The sequence below is a fragment of the Microcaecilia unicolor genome, chromosome 9, assembly GCF_901765095.1.
Source record: "Microcaecilia unicolor chromosome 9, aMicUni1.1, whole genome shotgun sequence".
Taxonomy (NCBI): Eukaryota; Metazoa; Chordata; class Amphibia; order Gymnophiona; family Siphonopidae; genus Microcaecilia; species Microcaecilia unicolor.
Window position 1 is genome coordinate 226833183 of NC_044039.1, and position 20179 is coordinate 226853361.

General features: G+C 43.3%; 1 protein-coding gene across 1 annotated transcript in view; it reads right to left on the reverse strand.

The window, feature by feature from the left end:
• Positions 1-2929: 2929 nt before the first annotated feature.
• The window catches only part of BBOF1 (basal body orientation factor 1), a 181350-nt gene continuing 164100 nt past the window's right edge, over positions 2930-20179 (reverse strand). The window contains exon 11 of the mRNA XM_030214596.1: positions 2930-3128. Within this exon, the coding sequence (XP_030070456.1) occupies positions 3029-3128 (100 nt within the window). The 3' untranslated portion in view covers positions 2930-3028. The remainder of the gene's footprint in view (positions 3129-20179) is intronic.

The following is a 20179-nucleotide window of genomic DNA, read 5'->3' on the forward strand; positions in this document are numbered from 1 at the left end:
AATTAGATTGAAGGGGGGCAGACTCAAGAAAAATGTCAGGAAGTATTTTTTCACGGAGAGAATGGTGGATGCTTGGAATGCCCTCCTGCAGGAGGTGGTGGAAAAGAAAACGGTAATGGAATTCAAACATGCGTGGGATAAACATAAAGGAATCCTGTTCAGAAGGAATGGATCCTCAAGAGCTTAGCCGAGATTGGGTGGCAAAGCCGGTGGTGGGAGGCGGAACTGGTGGTTTGGAGTCGGGGATAGTGCTGGGCAGACTTATACGGTCTGTGCCCTGAAGAGGACCGGTACAAATCAAGGTAGGGTATACACAAAAAGTAGCACATATGAGTTTATCTTGTTGGGCAGACTGGATGGACCGTGCAGGTCTTTTTCTTCCGTCATCTACTATGTTACTATGTTACCTGTTAGTGCTTTCTAAAATGGCCTCTTAATGTTGTTTTTTTGGAAATAGGCTGCCATAGCCAAAGCGAGACAGTCAGATGCAAGGGTAGGGGCAAGGTTGCTCCTTTCTTTACTCTTTAATTTTCATTGTTTTATTGTTTTTACTTTCTTCTTCTTCCCTCTGCCCCCACCCCCCCAATTCCATTTATCCCTGTTCCCCCAATAGGTTAGGTTATCTATTGGTAGCCACCTTTCTCCAGTGTGTTTCTCTCAATGTTCTACAAGTCCAGGATGCATGCTAATTCCTGAAACACAGTCATTTTCATTTGAAGTGTTTGTATGGGTTTTGTTTGAATTTATTGCTAATAAATTTGTATTTGCATTTCCTTGCTAGTGATATTACTCTGCTGCTTAGCTCTATTGCTAATGAGGGAGGAGCTTTTATAACCATGCGCACACAGAATGCATTTCTGCGGAAAGGTCTAAGTTACTAGGTAAGCCTAGTCTTGTTCACCCCTGGAATCCACCAAAATCCTCTTCAAGGGAATTGTAGTTTTGTGTATTCCCTGTATTTAATGCACAGAGCCAGCCAGTACAGTCTTGATTATCCAACCTTTGCTAATCTGACCACCCAACTTTATTTATTAGGATTTATTTACTGCCTTTTTGAAGGAATTCACTCAAGGCGGTGTACAGTAAGAAGAGATTAAACATGAGCACTAGGCAATTACAGCAGTAATTACAATTACAGACTCCCCGGTGATGTCATGTCACCGCATTGCTGTTAACAGGCGTGCAGCTTCTCGTCCTGTTTTCCAGCTTCACACACTGTAAGGAAGGCATCTTTGAGCCATGTTTGAGCTGAGACCTGCTTCTCTGCAAGGGAGCCATGCTTTGCAGCGAATACTCCTTCATGCACCCCTCATCTGCATTAAGACGCACGTGGCTTCTCTTCCTGTTTGTGATTTGAGCCCATGCTTCTATGCATGAATTTTGGATCTGGGACCCCATAATTTTTGGATCTGGGACCCTACTTGTGCAGCAAGAGAACCGTTGAAGTTTTCAGCTGAGACCCTTACTTTTATAACATACAACATGACAGTCATTTTTGCACCTGGGACTCCACTTGTGCAGCAAGGGAACCGTTGAAAAACTTTTAAGCCGAGACCCTGCTTTTATAACATTACAGTATGGCATCGATTTTTGCCAGTGTGCCTTAATAAAAGAACCTCCTAGTGAATTAACAAGTATTTGAGATTTTCAGTGGTTTTTACTGCCTCCTGCACTTTGAGTGGTACAAATATTCCTCTTTTATTTCCGAACTTTTCTTTCAGTACTGCAGTAAATTGCAAATGCTCCCCCTCTTTAACTCAAAATGCACATCTGTTTATTTCTGTTCAGTGGAGCAGGACGCACAAAACAGTACAAATAAAAATGGAAGTGAGGTAGATCCCAAACAATTTTAGGTCATTGTGATCACGAACAGTTAGCTCTGCAAAAAGTATACAAAGTGATGGGGATGAGGGTATTAAGTTGTGTTAGGGAAATTCTGGTGGTGGTTCTGCTCTTTTAACTTTTCATTGCTTTTTAGAGTTGAGACTGGTTCTGAAGACAGACAGACAGACAGATGTAGTTCTGCTTCACTTCACATAAGGAAGAGATTGGGAACTTCAGGCTGGTTAGTCTACAGTGAGTAAATTAATGTAATTGCTTCTAAAACGGGAGATGGTGTAGTTTCCAGAATCCACTGGATTACAGAATCTGGGGCAGCATAATGTTACCAGAAGTAAATTTGATCAAGTAATACATTTAAAAAAATGGAGAAAATATTTCTTTATAGAATAAAAGTGGTAGAGCAACCAAAGTCTGAGAAGATGTATAATAGTAGCAATGTTTATTGAAGTACATAGACTCGACACAACGTTGTGTTTCAGCCTTTAGGCCTGCATCAGGAGTCTAAAATAAAATGTAATACATAGATAATAAAAAATGATAAAAATACAAATAAGTTACATACATTTATAGTGTGTAAAAATGGAATATATAGATATGAAAAATGGAATGTATAGATATGTACAAATTTAAAATCTTTTGAAATATACCTATATTTTTTCCTGAAAATATTTCTTTACCCATCATTGATTAAACTCTGGAATTCGAAAAGGTTTGGATAATTTCCTAAAAGAGAAGTTCATAAAAACCCACTGCTTATTTCTATGATAAGCATCATAAAATCTGTTTTACTCTTTTGGGATCTTGCCAGTTACTTGTGACCTGGATTGACCACTGTTAGAAACAGGATACTGGGCTTGACGGACCTTTGGTCTGTCCCAGTTTGAAAAAACACTTATGTTCTTATGAGATTCTTTGATTTTGCTACTCTATTCTTTGTAGGTATGAGTTCAGTTTGAAGTTACTTGAATGTATCTTGAATATTTTCAGTTTCTTTGTAGTATTTTATATACGGACTACAGCTTTATAATAATGACCAACATTTTCAAATAAAAATATAATTTAATTTTCACACTCATACGGCATAATCTTGAACAAATGTATAGTACACTACTAAAGAATAAATACACTGCAATGCAAAGAGGTCCTGGAGCTGGAGCTGGAGGTGCAAATTCTGGCCAACGTCGTATTACCCTACAGTCTGAGACTTTGACAACAGCAGAGTTGGTAGCTCCAGTACGGGAACTGGCTGGGTGATGAAGGTTTGGCTGGGGTCACCATCCTCTTCACTGCAAAGAGAGAAAGAAGATACTGGGTCATGGAGAGCAGAATCTTGAAACATGTATACTCAGATAAACAGAGACATTTGAAACCTACACCTTTGTGTAATAATCATATGCCCCATTTCAGAACCTGCATACTTTAACCCATAGAAAAAGCCAGCAAAGCAGAGGCCCACTGCATGTATACATACCAGAGCTTTTTAAAAGAGAAGTTTGGCAGGGATTTCCCCTTTGAAAATAAGTTTACAGAGTACCAAGGGCCTAAACATTGCTCCCAAAATGCACCACCTAGGATGAGATTGATACTTTGTCTTGCTGGTATATAACTATAGCTCCTTGGTTCTTGCATGTTTTCTGCATCTGTTTAATGATATTGCGGTATTCTGTTAAAAGCAGTATGAGCAATATGTATGTTGTGATAGGCAGCGGTTGTGTCCTGTTTCAGAGTGGCTGCAGGAGGAAGCTCTGCATCCTTTTGTCCCATGCCAAGCCTAGAATAGATAAAAGGAATGCTATTCCCTCTTTAACAATTCTCAGATGCCTGCGGGACTTGTCAGGGAAGGAAAGGGGGTTCATTGCCCTTTTAAGAATGGGGCAGAGGGAGGGTATCCCTATAGGTGAGAAATTAAGTAGAGGGCAAGGTTTAGAGCCTCTAGACCTTTAAAATCCCTCCCTAGAATGAAGCAGGCAGAAGATGGATGGAACAGGCTGAGAATCCTGAGGCACAGACTTTGTTGTTTTGGAGCCATGACTAACAGCTGGGGGGTGGAGGACAGGACCATCCTGTCAAAGGGGTATAGGCTATTTAACTGGATTCCTAGTACTCCAGAGAAAGGGCTCAGTTTAATGTTGCTATTTCCAAGAGAAATGTATTAAAGGAGAGTTACCCCCACTGAGTTGATTGGGCTGATTTGCATAAGGCTAGACCAGGAAAACAGCTTAATTTGTTTATTGCCCAAAACCCTCCAACATAGTATGTTTTATTTTTCTTTCTCTCTCTTGTTTTCTTTCCTGTTTGGCACTGTAGTTCTTTTCATTCTCTGTTGTTTTAGTATTTTACACCGCTTTGGTTTATTTCTTAAGAAAGGTAGTATATCAAGCGCCTGTTAAACATTTTGTCGCATTGGAGAAAGCCTGAATGCTTTGCAGATACTATCAATATGTTTCTGCTTCAGGGACTTGCGGTAGTTAATAAGCAGGAGCACAATCAGTACAGAAAATGCTCTGTTTGTTTGAGCAATCCAATTTCATGAATCCGCTTGATGGGAAAGATTTTCAATTGAGAATTAATACTACCTGTCTATCCTCATATATTGTGTACTGTATTCGCTGCCCATGCCAAAAACTCCATATGTCAGACAAAAGTTTTGTCTGACAAACATCAAGATCTCTGAAACTGAGGTTAATAGAGCATAAGAGCACCATTCAGACATGTAAAAAAACATCAGCTTTAGCAGTACATTGTACACAATTTAAACATAACTTTGCATCTTTAAAGTGTATTGTGTTAGAACAGATATCACCGAAAATCAGAGAAGGGCATCGAAGACATCAGCTCTTGCAAGCCGAACAGCGCTGGATTTTTAAATTGAAATCTCTTGAACCTAATGGATTAAATGCAAAGATAGAATGGCAATGCTTCTTTTGACTGGAAGTTTGTTTGAATTTTCCCTCCCTTGGAAGTGATTGGTGAGAGGGTATTTTTACATCATAATTATAAGAGACAGGAAAGCATTGTGTTGAGTCAGTGAGAGAGTTGCAGTGAAGAGCTCCCTGAGTTTTTGAAGAATGTTAATCTGAGAAGTTCCGAGAGAAGAGAACATTTCTCTGGTAAGTGAACGCTATTTTGCTTTGTGCTTTGGGAACTTAAAGATTGGGGTTTAAAGGAGGAATTGTAGGTTAGTGTTAGGCAAAATAAAAATATAAAAAGCAAATTTTATCAACTAATCTCCATAATCTTTTCCACTTAGTTTTAAAAACTTTGTACCACAGCATTAACAGAATCAACAGGCACTGCAGGATCTAGTTTAGTCTTCCCACCCACCCCTAGGACAACTCTTCATTTATAATCAGTTACTAGCCGTTAAGCCCATTAAAACGGGCGAGATTTCCAGCTAACCTCCTCGCCGCCACTCCCTCCCCCCTCCGTGCCGGGCTCCCTGCACTGCGCTGACAGCACCTCTCACCTCCATGTGAAAGCGCTGCAGGCAGCAACAGATCTCCTGCCTGCAGCGCTTTCACACAGAGGTGAGAGGCGCTGTCAGGTCAGTGCAGGGGGCCCGATACGGAGGAGGGTGGGAGTGGCGGCGGGGATGGAGGGGAAGGTGGAGGTTGCTGCGCGCGATGTTCGTTTCCAGGTGGCAGTGTCCGATAGTGACTCCGACTCCGTTTACCTCTCTGTTCCGCCCTCTCACGTCATCACGTGACAGAGAGGGAAGTCTCTACTGCGCATTTGCAGGTGAGTCGGTCACTTGCCGTTTATATGTTTGATTGTAATTAGGGTAGCAAGCAAGGAGTGCTCTTACAGAGTTTTAAATACATTTCATTACCATCTAAGAAGGCAACACCAACTAAATCATACAATATCCTATATAATAAAACTCACCCTCAACGTTCTGAGGACACTGACGTCACTGTCAGGTCCTCCGGGCACTTCCGGTTCGAAGCCTTCGTTGTGGTGAAGCCACCAAAAACACTGTGTTGGGGCCCCGCCCTCGCGTCAAATGTTATGACGTCGAGGGCGGAGCAATGGTGTCAGTGGCTTCACAACCAACGAAACAGCAGTTTGAAGGTGGCGTGCCAAGGACTGCAACAATGGCGGAAAGTGCCTTCAGAACGCTGAAGGGGTGAGTAGGGAGGGGGGGAGGTTCGGAAGGAAACCGTGCTAGCGTCCGTTTCATTTCTGCAAGAAACGGGCATGTTTTACTAGTACTATATAAACTTAAAGACACTTTTTTATATTAGGCTACTATCCTTAATACTGTAGCAAGTTTTAAATTATTGAAAAACTCAAAAACACTAAGATGGAGTCAGCAGTCCAGCAGCGAGAGGGGTGCTATCCAGTCTTTTACACTGAGTGTCACATGTATGATTATCTCCCAGTTGGTGAGATGTCATATGTGTGTGCCCGATGCAAAGAGCTCCTAGCTCTTAGGGAACGTGTCCATTCTCTTGAGGCTAGAGTAGCAGACTTGGTGGAGCTGAGGGAGACAGAGAGGTACACAGAGACCTACAGGGATGTTGTAGAGAAGTCCCACCTCCAGTCTGGTAGCCCCTGTGCTACCTTGGAGGAGGCAAGTCTCCTAGAAGGAGAGCATCACCCTGGTGAAGTAGGAAGTACTCCTGTAGCCAGGACCTGCCCACCAGGGGATGTACTATCCTCTTGCACCGAGGATATGTCTCCAAGTGCTGCCAGGGAGGGAAAGGTTAGGATAGCTGTTGTAGTCAGTGATTCGATCATTAGGCATATAGATAGCTGGGTGGCTGGTGGACGTGAGGATCGCCTGGTGACTTGCCTGCCTGGTGCGAAGGTGGCGGACCTCACGCGTCACCTAGATAGGGTTTTAGATAGTGCTGGGGAGGAGCCGGCTGTCTTGGTACATTTGGGTACCAATGACTTAGGAAAATGTGGGAGAGAGATTCTGGAAGCCAAATGTAGGCTCTTAGGTAGAAAGCTCAAATCCAGATCCTCTAGGGTAGCATTTTCTGAAATGCTACCTGTTCCACGCACAGGGCCCAAGAGACAGGCAGAGCTCCGGAGTCTCAATGCGTGGATGAGACGATGGTGCAGGGAGGAGGGTTTTAGGTTTGTTAGTTCAAACATGCGTGGGATAAACATAAAGGAATCCTTTTCAGAAGGAATGGATCCACAAGAGCTTAGCTGAGATTGGGTGGCAGAGCCGGTGGTGGAAGGCGGGGCTGGTGGTTGGGAGGCGGGGCTAGTGCTGAGCAGACTTCTACGGTCTGTGCCCTGAAAAAGACAGATACAAATCAAGGTAAGGTATAAACAAAAAGTAGCACATATGAGTTATCATGTTGGGCAGACTGGATGGACCGTTCAGGTCTTTTTCTGCCGTCATCTACTATGTTACCATGTTAGGAACTGGGCAACATTCTGGGGAAGGGGAAGCCTATTCCAAAAGGATGGGCACCACCTTAACCAGGGTGGGACCAGGCCGCTGGCATCGGCATTTAAAAAGCAGATAGAGCAGCTTTTAAACTAGAAATGGGGGGAAGGCCGACAGTCGCTCAGAAGCGCGTGTTTTCGGGATAAGGTATCTTTCAAAGATATCACCAAAACAGGGAAGATAGGGTATCCTGATAGTGAGGTTGCAAAAGACACCGTAGTAGATCAGGTGTCCCTAAATAAAAATAAAAATCAGACAAAATATTGCAAATTAGTACTGTCAAGTACTAAGCATGATGTAAATAGGAGCAACAAACACAGTCTGAAATGTCTATATGCGAATGCCAGGAGCCTAAGAAATAAGATGGGAGAGTTAGAATATATTGCACTAAATGAAAAATTAGATATAATAGGCATCTCTGAGACCTGGTGGAAGGAGGCTAACCAGTGGGACACTGTCATACCGGGGTACAAATTATATTGTAGTGATAGGGTGGATCGAATTGGTGGAGAGGTAGCATTGTATATTAACGAGAGCCTTGAATCAAATAGATTGAAAATTCTGTAGGAAACAAAACACTTCTTGTAATCACTGTGGATTGAAATTCCATGTGTAAAGGGGAAAAGGATAATGATAGGAGTGTACTACCGTCCGCCTGGCCAGGATGTACAGATGGATGCAGAAATGTTAAAGGAAATTAGGGACGCAAACAAACTGGGCAACACAATAATAATGGGTGATTTCAATTACCCTGATATTGACTGGGTAAATGTAACATCCGGACACGCTAGGGAGGTAAAATTCCTTGATGAAATCAAGGACAGCTTTATGGAGCAGCAGGTACAGGAAACGACGAGAAAAGGAAAAATTCTAGACCTAGTCCTTAGTGGAGCGCATGATCTGGTGCGGGAGGTAATGGTGCTGGGGGCCGCTTGATAACAGTGATCATAATATGATCGGATTTGATATTAGCTTTGAAGTAAGTATGCATAGGAAATCAATCTACATGCTAAACCTCGTGGACTTGCCTCCCAGAAACGCCATAAGATCATCCCGCAAATTTCTCAATCTGCACTTCCCCAGCTGTAAAGGACTAAAATACAAGCTGATACATGCCACCACCTTCTCTTACATGAGCACGCAGTTGTGGAATGCACTACCTACAGCCCTGAAAGCTATTGACAAAATAACCAACTTCCGCAAAGCTTTGAAGACACATCTCTTTAACAAGGCCTACAAAGAGAACCCATAGCCTCACAAAGTACCTCACCAACCCACCCATAAGTACATAAGTAATGCCACACTGGGAAAAGACCAAGGGTCCATCGAGCCCAGCATCCTGTCCACGACAGCGGCCAATCCAGGCCAAGGGCACCTGGCAAGCTTCCCAAACGTACAAACATTCTATACATGTTATTCCTGGAATTGTGGATCTTTCCCAAGTCCATTTAGTAGCGGTTTATGGACTTGTCCTTTAGGAAACCGTCTAACCCCTTTTTAAACTCTGCCAAGCTAACCGCCTTCACCACGTTCTCCGGCAACGAATTCCAGAGTTTAATTACGTGTTGGGTGAAGAAACATTTTCTCCGATTTGTTTTAAATTTACTACACTGTAGTTTCATCACATGCCCCCTAGTCCTAGTATTTTTGGAAAGCGTGAACAGGCGCTTCACATCCACCTGTTCCACTCCACTCATTATTTTATATACCTCTATCATGTCTCCCCTCAGCCGTCTCTTCTCCAAGCTGAAAAGCCCTAGCTAGCCTCCTTAGTCTTTCTTGATAGGGAAGTCGTCCCATCCCCGTTATCATTTTAGTCGCCCTTCGCTGCACCTTTTCCAATTCCACTATATCTTTCTTGAGATGCGGCGACCAGAATTGAACACAATACTCAAGGTGCGGTCGCACCATGGAGCGATATAATGGCATTATAACATCCTCACACCTGTTTTCCATACCTTTCCTAATAATACCCAACATTCTATTCGCCTTCCGAGCCGCAGCAGCACACTGAGCAGAAGGTTTCAGTGTATTATCGACGACGACACCTAGATCCCTTTCTTGGTCCGTAACTCCTAACGTGGAACCTTGCATGACGTAGCTATAATTCGGGTTCTTTTTTCCCACATGCATCACCTTGCACTTGCTCAAATTAAACATCATCTGCCATTTAGCCACCCAGTCTCGTAAGGTCCTTCTGTAATTTTTCACAATCCTGTCGCGAGTTAACGACTTTGAATAACTTTTTGTCATCAGCAAATTTAATTACCTCGCTAGTTACTCCCATCTCTGAATCATTTATAAATATATTAAAAAGCAGCGGTCCTAGCACAGACCCCTGAGGAACCCCACTAACTACCCTTCTCCATTGTGAATACCCATTTATTAAAGTCCACCTTATATCCTGCCTAACACCTTCCTTCTTTCTTCCCTCACTTAATCTTTGTACATTACTAATTGTATCTGATATCATGGAATGATTGTCATAATCAAACTCTGTAAGCCACATTGAGCCTGCAAATAGGTGGGAAAATGTGGGCTACAAATGCAATAAATAAATAAAATAAATACATCAGCGTTTAACTTTAAAAAAGGAGACTATGATAAAATGAGAAGAACAGTGAAAAGAAAATTTAGAGGAGCGACTGCGAGGGTCAAAAATTTACATCAGGCGTGGATGCTGTTCAAAAACACCATCCTGGAAGCCTAGGCCAAATATATTCTGCATATGTAAAAAGGAGGGGTGACCTGGACCTTTCCAAGATAGCGCTGTGAATGGACGCACCTGTGTTTGCTCCTGGAGGCTGCTGTGTTTGTGAGTTTTCCTCGGTGCCTCTGTAGCCTCGTCAACGATGGGGAAGCGGAGGGGGAAGGTAAAGGAATATCCCTCGGTTCCTGTGACCTCCTCGACGATGAAACAAACAACACTGCAATTTCCCAGGCAGCAACCGGGTCCTCAGGGAACTTCGACCCCCTCTGCAGCTTTCGGCCCTTCGGAGTCGATTGAGAGTGGAAACGGGGCTTCCCTGAGCCCTGTGGAGCGAATTGCACTTCCCCAGCCTGGAGGAGAGTTGCTGGCTGTTCAAACAGAGACAGACGCCGAAGTGGCTCAGCTGGTCCTGTCTGAGGGTGTGACTGCAGCAACGGAGATAGATTCTCAACTTCGGGAAACATTACTACAACAGGCTTCAAAGGTATTGCCTCAAGCTATTGCTTCCAGTTAGCTCGTGCTGACAGTCTATCTCAATCTCCTCCTGTGACTAGTGGAGTGATTAGACCAGCAATTGTGACGCTGGAGTCACTATGGGATATGGTTTACAATATCCAAACCCCTATGCAAACTACTTTAAAGCAGAATTCTTCTGATATTGAAGTTCTTTCTGAGGCTGCCCTGCTTCAAGCACAAGTGACTGCACAGCAAACCCAGAAATTGGAACATGTGGATATCAAAATTCAAGAAATGGGATCTATAGAAACAGCTCTGGTTAAAGACAATAATTTCCTACATAAACGACTTGAATACCTGGAAAATCAGACTAAAAGACTTAACCTTAAGTTTCTTAATTTTCCCAAATCACCGTTAATTTCTCCCTTGGAGATGGTTAAAAAATACTTGGTGGACATCCTGGGAATGGTCAAGGACTCACTCCCTCCCATTACACGGGCTTATTACATCGGGAGTACTGGAGTGGTGGTAAGAACCCCCCCCCCCCCCCCTTAATAGGGGAAGGAATGAATCTTACCTCATTCCTAGAAAGCTCATTAGAAATATTTACTCAGAGGTTAACTCTGCTTGTCACTTTTGCACTGGAGCCTGATAGGAATGCCGTACTACGGCTTTCGTTGAGACATTTAGAAAATCTGTTTTTGGGCTCAAAGGTCCGTATCTTTCCAGATCTCTCACGGCCTACACAGATGAGACGAAGGGCCTTTTTGGAACTTTGCCCCAGGGTGGTGGCATTGGGAGCAAACTTTGTCTTGCGATTTCCTTGTTTTTGTAATGTGATGCTTGAGGGTAAACATTTTCAGTTTGTAGACCCAAAACAGTTGAAAGAGTTTATTGATGCAAGAGTTGATGTGAATATAGTAAACCTTCCCTAATCAGCAGGCTGGGGTCTGAACCAGAGGAAGCATCTATTGATTGTTAATTTTTGTATTTTTTTTTTCTTTCTTTTTTTTTTTAATTTCCTTAATCTTGGAATCAAATTTCTTTAACTTGTGGACAAACGGGCTGTAAAGATATATACTTATTATTTTTGTTTCCTAATGTTAAATAATGCCAATTGCATATTCACTTTAAGTGGTGATGTATTGGAAAATTTAAATAAATAATTTAAAAAAAAGGAGGACAGAAGACCAAACGACAGCCGGCGTGGTTAAATAGTGAGGTAAAGGAAGCTATTAGAGCTAAAAGAAAATCCTTCAGAAAATGGAAGAAGGAACCAACTGAAAATAATAAGAAACGGCATAAGGAATGTCAAGTCAAATGCAAAGCGCTGATAAGGAAAGCTAAGACGGACTTCGAAAAAAGGTTGCGTTGGAGGCAAAAACACACAGTAAAACCTTTTTTAGGTATATTAAAAGCAGGAAGTAGACAAAAAGAATCAGTTGGACCGCTAGATGACAGAGCAGTAAAAGGGGTGATCAGGAAGTCAAAGCCGTAGCGGAGAGATTAAATGAAATCTTTGCTTCGGTCTTCACTGAGCAAGAAATGGATGGGATACCGGTGCCGGAAATGTTATTCGAAGCTGACGAGTCGGTGAAACTTAATTTTCTCTGTAAACCTGGAGGTTGTAATGGGGCAGTTCTACAAACTGAAGAGTAGCAGATCTCTTGGACCGAATGGTATTCATCCTAGAGTAGTGATAGAACTGAAAAATGAGCTTGTGGAGCTATTGTTAGAAATATGTAATTTATCCTTAAAATCGAGCGTGGTACTACTAGAAGATTGGAGGGTGGCCAATATAACGCCGATTTTTAAAAAAGGTTCCAGAGGCGATCCAGGAAATTATAGACCGGGGAGTCTGACGTCGGTGCCAGGCAAAATGGTAGAGACTATTATTAAGAACAAAATTACAGAGCATATTCAACAGCATGGATATAAGTACATAAGTAATGCCACATTGGGAAAAGAGCAAGGGTCCATCGAGCCCAGCATCCTGTCCCCAACAGTGGCCAATCCAGGCCAAGGGCACCTGGCAAGCTTCCCAAACGTACATTCTATACATGCTAACCGCCTTCACCACGTTCTCCGGCAACAAATTCCAGAGTTTAATTATGCGTTGGGTGAAGAAACTTTTTCTCCGATTTGTTTTAAATTTACTACACTGTAGTTTCATCGCATGCCCCCTAGTCCTAGTCCTAGTATTTTTGGAAAGTGTGAACAGACGCTTCACAGCCACCTGTTCCACTCCACTCATTATTTTATACTAGTAAAAAAGGCCCGTTTCTGAAGGCAAGGAAACGAGCCCTAGGCAGGCAATTTCTCCCCCCCCTTCCCCCCGCGCTACGGCCCCCTCGACCCAAACCCCCGACAGCCGAAGTGCTATTGTGCCCTTCACATTGCTTCCTCAATCATCTTCTCTGGAAGTTCCTCTGCGTGCATCTGACGTCAGACGCATGCAGAGAAACTTGCAGAGAAGATGATTGAGGAAGCAACGCAAAGGGCACAACAGCACTTCAGCTGTTGGGGGTTTGGGTCCCCCGTCAGCACAGGTAGTCCACAACGGCGGCGGGGGGCGGTTTTCGGCGGGCCGGGGGGGGGGTCGACAGGTTCACGGAAGGAGGGGATCGAGGAGGCCGTAGCGCGGGGGGTGACATGATTCCGAGGCAGGGGGAGGAGTAGGAAACATGCTGCGCGTGTTTCCCTACTCCTCCCCTTGCCTTGGAACCAGCTGTCATGATGTCAGTGCGTATCTGCCTAGCAGACCACCTCCAGGGAGCCACGGTCCCAAGCACAGAACGTTGGAGATGAGAATTATTATATAGGATGCCTCTATCATGTCTCCCCTCAGCTGTCTCTTCTCCAAGCTGAAAAGCCCTAGCTTCCTTAGTCTTTCTTCATAGGGAAGTCGTCTCATCCCAGCTACCATTTTAGTTGCCCTTCGCTGCACCTTTTCCAATTCTACTATCTCTTTCTTGAGATGCGGCGACCAGAATTGAACACACTACTCAAGGTGCGGTCGCACCATGGAGCGATACAATGGCATTATAACATCCTCACACCTGTTTTCCATACCTTTCCTAATAATACCCAAAATTCTATTCGCTTTCCTAGCCGCAGCAGCACACTGAGCAGAAGGTTTCAGTGTATTATCGATGACGACACCCAGATCCCTTCCTTGGTCTGTAACTCCTAACGTGGAGCCTTGCATGATGTAGCTATAATTCAGGCTCTCTTTTCCCCACATACATCACCTTGCACTTGCTCACATTAAACATCATCTGCCATTTAGCCAGTCTCCCAGTCTCGTAAGGTCCTTCTGTAATTTTTCACAATCCTGTCGCGAGTTAACGACTTTCAATAACTTTGTGTCATCAGCAAATTTAATTACCTCGCTAGTTACTCCCATCTCTAAATCATTTATAAATATATTAAAAAGCAGCGGTCCTAGCACAGACCCCTGAGGAACCCCACTAACTACCCTTCTCCATTGTGAATACTGCCCATTTAACCCCACTCTCTGTTTCCTATCCTTCAACCAGTTTTTAATCCACAATAAGACATTTCCTCCTATCCCATGACCCTCCAATTTCCTCTGTAGCCTTTCATGAGGTACCTTGTCAAACGCCTTTTGAAAATCCAGATACACAATATCAACCGGCTCCCCTTTGTCCACATGTTTGTTTACTCCTTCAAAGAATTGAAGTAAATTGGTCAGGCAAGATTTCCCCACACAAAAGCCGTGCTGACTTGGTCTCAGTAATCCATGTCCTTGGATGTGCTCTGTAATTTTGTTTTTGATAATAGCCTCTACCATTTTCCCCGGCACCGACGTCAGACTCACCGGTCTATAATTTCCCGGATCTCCCCTGGAACCTTTTTTCAAAAATCCGCATTACATTGGCCACCCTCCAATCTTCCGGTACCATGCTCGATTTTAAGGATAAATTGCTTATCACTAACAGATTTTAAGGATAAATTGCTTATCACACCACACTCATACCTTTAACCAAAGAAAATGTATACCATAGGCTATTCGTTTTTATATGCTATATATTGTCCTCAGAATCTCTAGTTTCTCGTTGTTTTCCTTTCAATGTTTCTATGTTCTTTTCCATTGATATATTCCTTAACGATACTTTGATTTGATTTGATTTGTTTTGTATAACTCTTCACAATGTAATCCATAACCGAATTGGAACAAAATGTAATTTCCATTATTCATAATGTATTGTAAGCCACTTTGAGCCCGCAAAAAGGTGGGAAAATGTGGGATACAAATGCAATAAATAAATAAATAAATAGTTCCGCAAGCTCATTTTTCAGTTCTATCAATACTCTAGGATGAATACCATCTGGTCCAGGAGATTTGCTACTCTTTAGTTTGCTGAACTGTCCCATTACGTCCTCCAGGTTTACCGTGAAGTCAGTAAGTTTCTCCGTCTCGTCCGCTGGAAATACCATTTCCGACACCAGTATCCCACCCAAATCTTCCTCAGTGAAGACCGAAGCAAAGAACTCATTCAATCTCTCCACTACGTCTTTATCTTCCTTGATTGACAAAGTCTAAACTAATTATATTAGCCATATTATCATATTTTTTTCTTTGTCATTATGTGTTATGTAAATTATTCCTCAGACATATCTTCCTTAATTCTTACACAGTAATATGTTAATTTAGAACAAACCTCTTACTCTGTTCATAACTATATCTTTTGCAAGTAGGAAAATGTGGGGTACAAATGTAGCAAATAAATAAAAACATGGATTTAGTGAAGGGAAATCTTGCCTCACGAATCTGCTACATTTCTGTGAAGGGGTGAACAAACGTGGATAAAGGGGAGCCGGTTGATGTTGTGTATCTGGATTTTCAGAAGGCGTTTGACAAAGTACCTCATGAAAGACTCCAGAGGAAATTGGAGAGTCATGGGATAGGAGGTAGTGTTCTATAGTAGATTAAAAACTGGTTAAAAGATAGAAAACAGAGAGTAGGGTTAAATGGTCAGTATTCTCAATGGAGAAGAGTAGAAAGTGGGGTTCCCCAGGGTCTGTGCTGGGACCGCTGCTTTTTAACATATTTATAAATGACCTAAAGATGGGAGTAACTAGTGAGATATTTAAATTTGCTGATGACACAAAGTTATTCAAAGTCGTTAAATCGCGGGAGGATTGTGAAAAATTACAAGAGGACCTTACGAGACTGGGAGACTGGGTGTCTAAATGGCAGATGACGTTTAATGTCAGCAAGTGCAAAGTGATGCATGTGGGAAAGAGGAACCCGAATTATAGCTATGTCATGCAAGGTTCCACGTTAGGAGTCACGGACCAAGAAAGGGATCTAGGTGTCGTCGTTGATGATACGTTGAAACCTTCTGCTCAGTGTGCTGCTGCGGCTAAGAAAGCAAATAGAATGTTAGGTATTATTAGGAAAGGAATGGAAAACAAAAATGAGGATGTTATAATGCCTTTGTATTGCTCCATGGTGCGACTGCACCTCGAATATTGTGTTCAATTCTGGTCGCCGCATCTCAAAAAGATATAGTGGAATTAGAAAAGATGCAGAGAAGGGCGACGAAAATGATAAAGGGGATGGGATGACTTCCCTATGAGGAAAGGCTAAAGGCTAGGGCTCTTCAGCTTGGAGTAAAGGCGGCTAAGGGGAGATATGATAGAGGTCTATAAAATAATGAGTGGAGTTGAACGAGTAGATGTGAAGCATCTGTTCACGCTTTCCAAAAATACTAGGACTAGGGGTATCGGAGAAAATTTTTCTTCACTCAACGTGTAATTAAACTCTGGAATTCTTTGCCAGAGAATGTGGTAAACTACTACTACTACTATTTAGCATTTCTATAGCGCTACAAAGCATACGCAGCGCTGCACAAACATAGAAGAAAGACAGTCCCTGCTCAAAGAGCTTACAATCTAATAGACAAAAAATAAATAAAGTAATCAAATCAATTAATGTGAACGGGAAGGAAGAGAGGAGGGTAGGTGGAGGCGAGTGGTTACAAGTGGTTACGAGTCAAAAGCAATGTTAAAGAGGTGGGCTTTCAGTCTAGATTTAAAGGTGGCCAAGGATGGGGCAAGACGTAGGGGCTCAGGAAGTTTATTCCAGGCGTAGGGTGCAGCGAGACAAAAGGCGCGGAGTCTGGAGTTGGCAGTAGTGGAGAAGGGAACAGATAAGAAGGATTTATCCATGGAGCGGAGTGCACGGGAAGGGGTGTAGGGAAGGACGAGTGTGGAGAGATACTGGGGAACAGCAGAGTGAGTACATTTATAGGTTAGTAGAAGAAGTTTGAACAGGATGCGAAAACAGACAGGGAGCCAGTGAAGCGACTTGAGGAGAGGGGTAGTATGAGTAAAGCGACCCTGGCGGAAGACGAGATGGGCAGCAGAGTTTTGAACCGACTGGAGGGGGGAGAGGTGACTAAGTGGGAGGCCAGCAAGAAGCAGATTACAGTAGTCTAAACGAAAGGTGACAAGGGTGTGGATGAGGGTTTTGGTAGAGTGCTCGGAAAGAAAGGGGCGGATTTTACGGATGTTGTAAAGAAAGAAACGACAGGTCTTGGCAATCTGCTGGATATGAGCAGAGAAGGAGAGAGAAGAGTCAAAGATGACCCCAAGGTTTCGATCTGAGGAGACAGGGAGCATGAGAGAGCCATCAACAGAAATAGAAAACGGGGGGAGCGGAGAGGTGGGTTTGGGGGGGAAAATGAGAAGCTCGGTTTTGGTCATATTTAATTTCAGGAGGCGTTGAGACATACAGACAGCAATGTCAGACAGGCAAAGGGATAGAAGTAGAAGAGGATCCACCAGAGTGAACACTAAAGGTGCGGAGGGAGAGGTAGGAAGAGAACCAGGAAAGGACAGAGCCCTGGAATCCAAGTGAGGACAGGGTATCGAGAAGTATGCTGTGATTGACAGTGTCAAAAGCAGCGGAAAGCAAGAAGAATGAGGATGGAACATTGACCTCTGGATTTAGCCAGTAATAGGTCATTGGAGACTTTAGTAAGCGCAGTTTCGGTTGAGTGGAGAGGGCGAAAACCAGATTGTAGTGGGTTAAGAATAGCATGTGAGGAGAGAAAATCAAGGCAGCGGTGGTGAACAGCACGCTCATGTACTTTGGAGAGAAAAGGGAGGAGGGAGATGGGTCGGTAATTAGAGGGACAAGAAGGGTCGAGTGAAGGCTTCTTAAGGAGAGGTGTGACCACAGCATGTTTAAAGGCAGTAGGGACAGTTGCAGTGGAAAGTGAGAGGTTGAGAATGTGATAGATAAAAGGAATAAGAACAGGTGAGATGGCATTAAGAAGGTGGGTGGGAATGGGATCAGAGGAACAGGTGGTACATTTTGAGGAAGAAAGGAGAAGTTTAGTTTCCTCTATAGTAACCTCAGGAAAGGAGGAAAAGGAATGAGGGGAAGGAGAGAGAGGGGAACGGACTAGTGGAGGGAGAGGTGGCGAGGTAGAAAATTCAAGGTTTATCTTTTGAACCTTGTCGTGAAAGAATTCAGCAAGGGTCTGAGGAGATAATGAAGGGGGAGTTGGGGGAGGGGGCACCTTGAGGAGAGAGTTCAATGTGGTGAAGAGAAGTCGAGGGTTAGAGCCAAGAGAGTTGGCCAGTTGGATATAATAATCCTGTTTGGCGAGTATAAGAGCAGATTGGAAGGAGGTCAACATGAACTTAAGGTGTAAGAAATCAGCAAGGGCCTGAAGTTTCCGCCAGAGGTGTTCGGCGGAGTGGGTACAGGAACGTAGGTAGGGGATATTAGAAGTCAGCCAAGGTTGGGGTTTTGTACGCCTTATAGGGCGGGTCATCAAAGGTGCAAGTGTGTCTAAGGCAGAGGATAGAGTATTGTTGTAAGAAGAAACAGCATCGTTGACAGACGTGGATGGTGCCACAGTAGAGAGGAGGTTTGAAACATGGGAGGATAGAGATGAAGGGTCAATATCGTGAAGATTCCTAGATAAATTAGATAAGATAGGACAGGACTGGGAGAGAGGAGATTTAAGTGTGAAAGTTATAAGATGGTGATCAGAGAGGGGAAGATCAGAGGCAAGGAAACTAGAGGGTGAACAGTTGGAGGAGAAGATGAGATCAAGACAGTGACCATTTTGATGAGTGGGGGAGGTGGAGCATAGTTGGAGATTAAAGGAGGACGTTAAAGCGAGTAACTTGGAAATATAAGAGTTGGAAGGATCATTAGCAGGAATATTAAAGTCACCAAGGATGAGAGAGGGGGAGGAAGGATCATGGAAGAAGGCAAGCCAGGCGTCAATGTCACTGAGAAAGGATGAAAGGGACTTATCAGGGGGACGATAAATGACCGCTATTCGAAGAGGCAGAGGAGAGAAAAGGCAGATAGAGTGGACTTCAAAGGAGGAAAAACAGAGAGATTGAGGTGGAAGAAGGGGTTGAAATCTGGAGGAGGGAGAGAGAAGTAGTCCAACACCGCCCCCGTGACCAGCAGGGCGAGGAGTATGTGAAAAAAGATAACCACCATGGCAGAGGGCTGCGACTGAAGCAGAGTCATCAGGGCAGAGCCAGGTTTCTGTTATGGCGAGCAGATGGAGGTGATGCGAGATAAAGAAGTTCTGGATATAGGGGAGTCTTTCCCAGTATGGCAATACTTACGTACTTATGTTATTATTTGTTATTATTATTATTATTTGTTACATTTGTATCCCACATTTCCCCACCTATTTACAGGCTCAATGTGGCTTACATAGTGCCCTAGAGGCGTTCGCCATCTCTGGCATAGAACAAATACATAGAGTTATTGTGGTCGAAGAAGGTTGAGGTGTTACAGACACATTGGGATTCGTTGAGAGGAAGAGTTATGTAATGTCTGTATCAGGCTTTGGTTTCGTTGTGCTGCAAGGTTTAGGCATTTAAGTTGGGTCGATGGGGTATGCCTTTTTGAACAGGTTGGTTTTTAGTGATTTACGAAAGTTTAGGTGGTCGTACGTTGTTTTCACGGCTTTTGGTAGTGCGTTCCACAGTTGTGTGCTGATGTAGGAGAAGCTAGATGCATAAGTTGATTTGTATTTGAGTCCTTTGCAGCTTGGGTAGTGGAGATTTAGATATGTTCGTGCTGATCTTAGTGTGTTTCTTGTTGGTAGGTCTATGAGGTCTGTCATGTAGCCCAGGGCTTCTCCGTAGATAATTTTATGGACCAGGGTGCAGATTTTGAAAGTGATATATTCTTTGATTGGTAGCCAATGTAGTTTTTCTCGGAGGGATTTGGCGCTTTCGAATAGCGGTTTCCCAAATATAAGCCTGGCTGCTGTGTTTTGAGCAGTTTGAAGTTTCTTTATGAGTTGTTCTTTGCATCCCGCATATATTCCATTGCAGTAGTCAGCATGGCTTAGTACCATTGATTGTATCAAATTGCGAAATATTTCCCTCGGGAAGAATGGTTTCACATGCTTATGTTTCCACATTGAGTGGAACATTGTCTTTGTTGTAGAGTTAATTTGGCCCTCAAGTGTAAGGTTACGGTCAATAGTAACGCCAAGGATTTTCAGGCTGTTTGAGATAGGGAGGGTGTGGTCTGGGGTGTTTATGTTTGTGGGCTTGTTCATATTGTGTTGGGATGAGAGGATGAGACAGTGTGTTTTATCTGTATTGAGTTTTAGTTGAAATGCATTTCCCCTTGAGTCCATGATGTTTAGGCTGAGCTTGATTTCATTGGAGATTTCTGTCAGGTCATGTTTGAAAGGTATGTATATTGTGATGTCGTCTGCATAGATGTATGGATTGAGGCC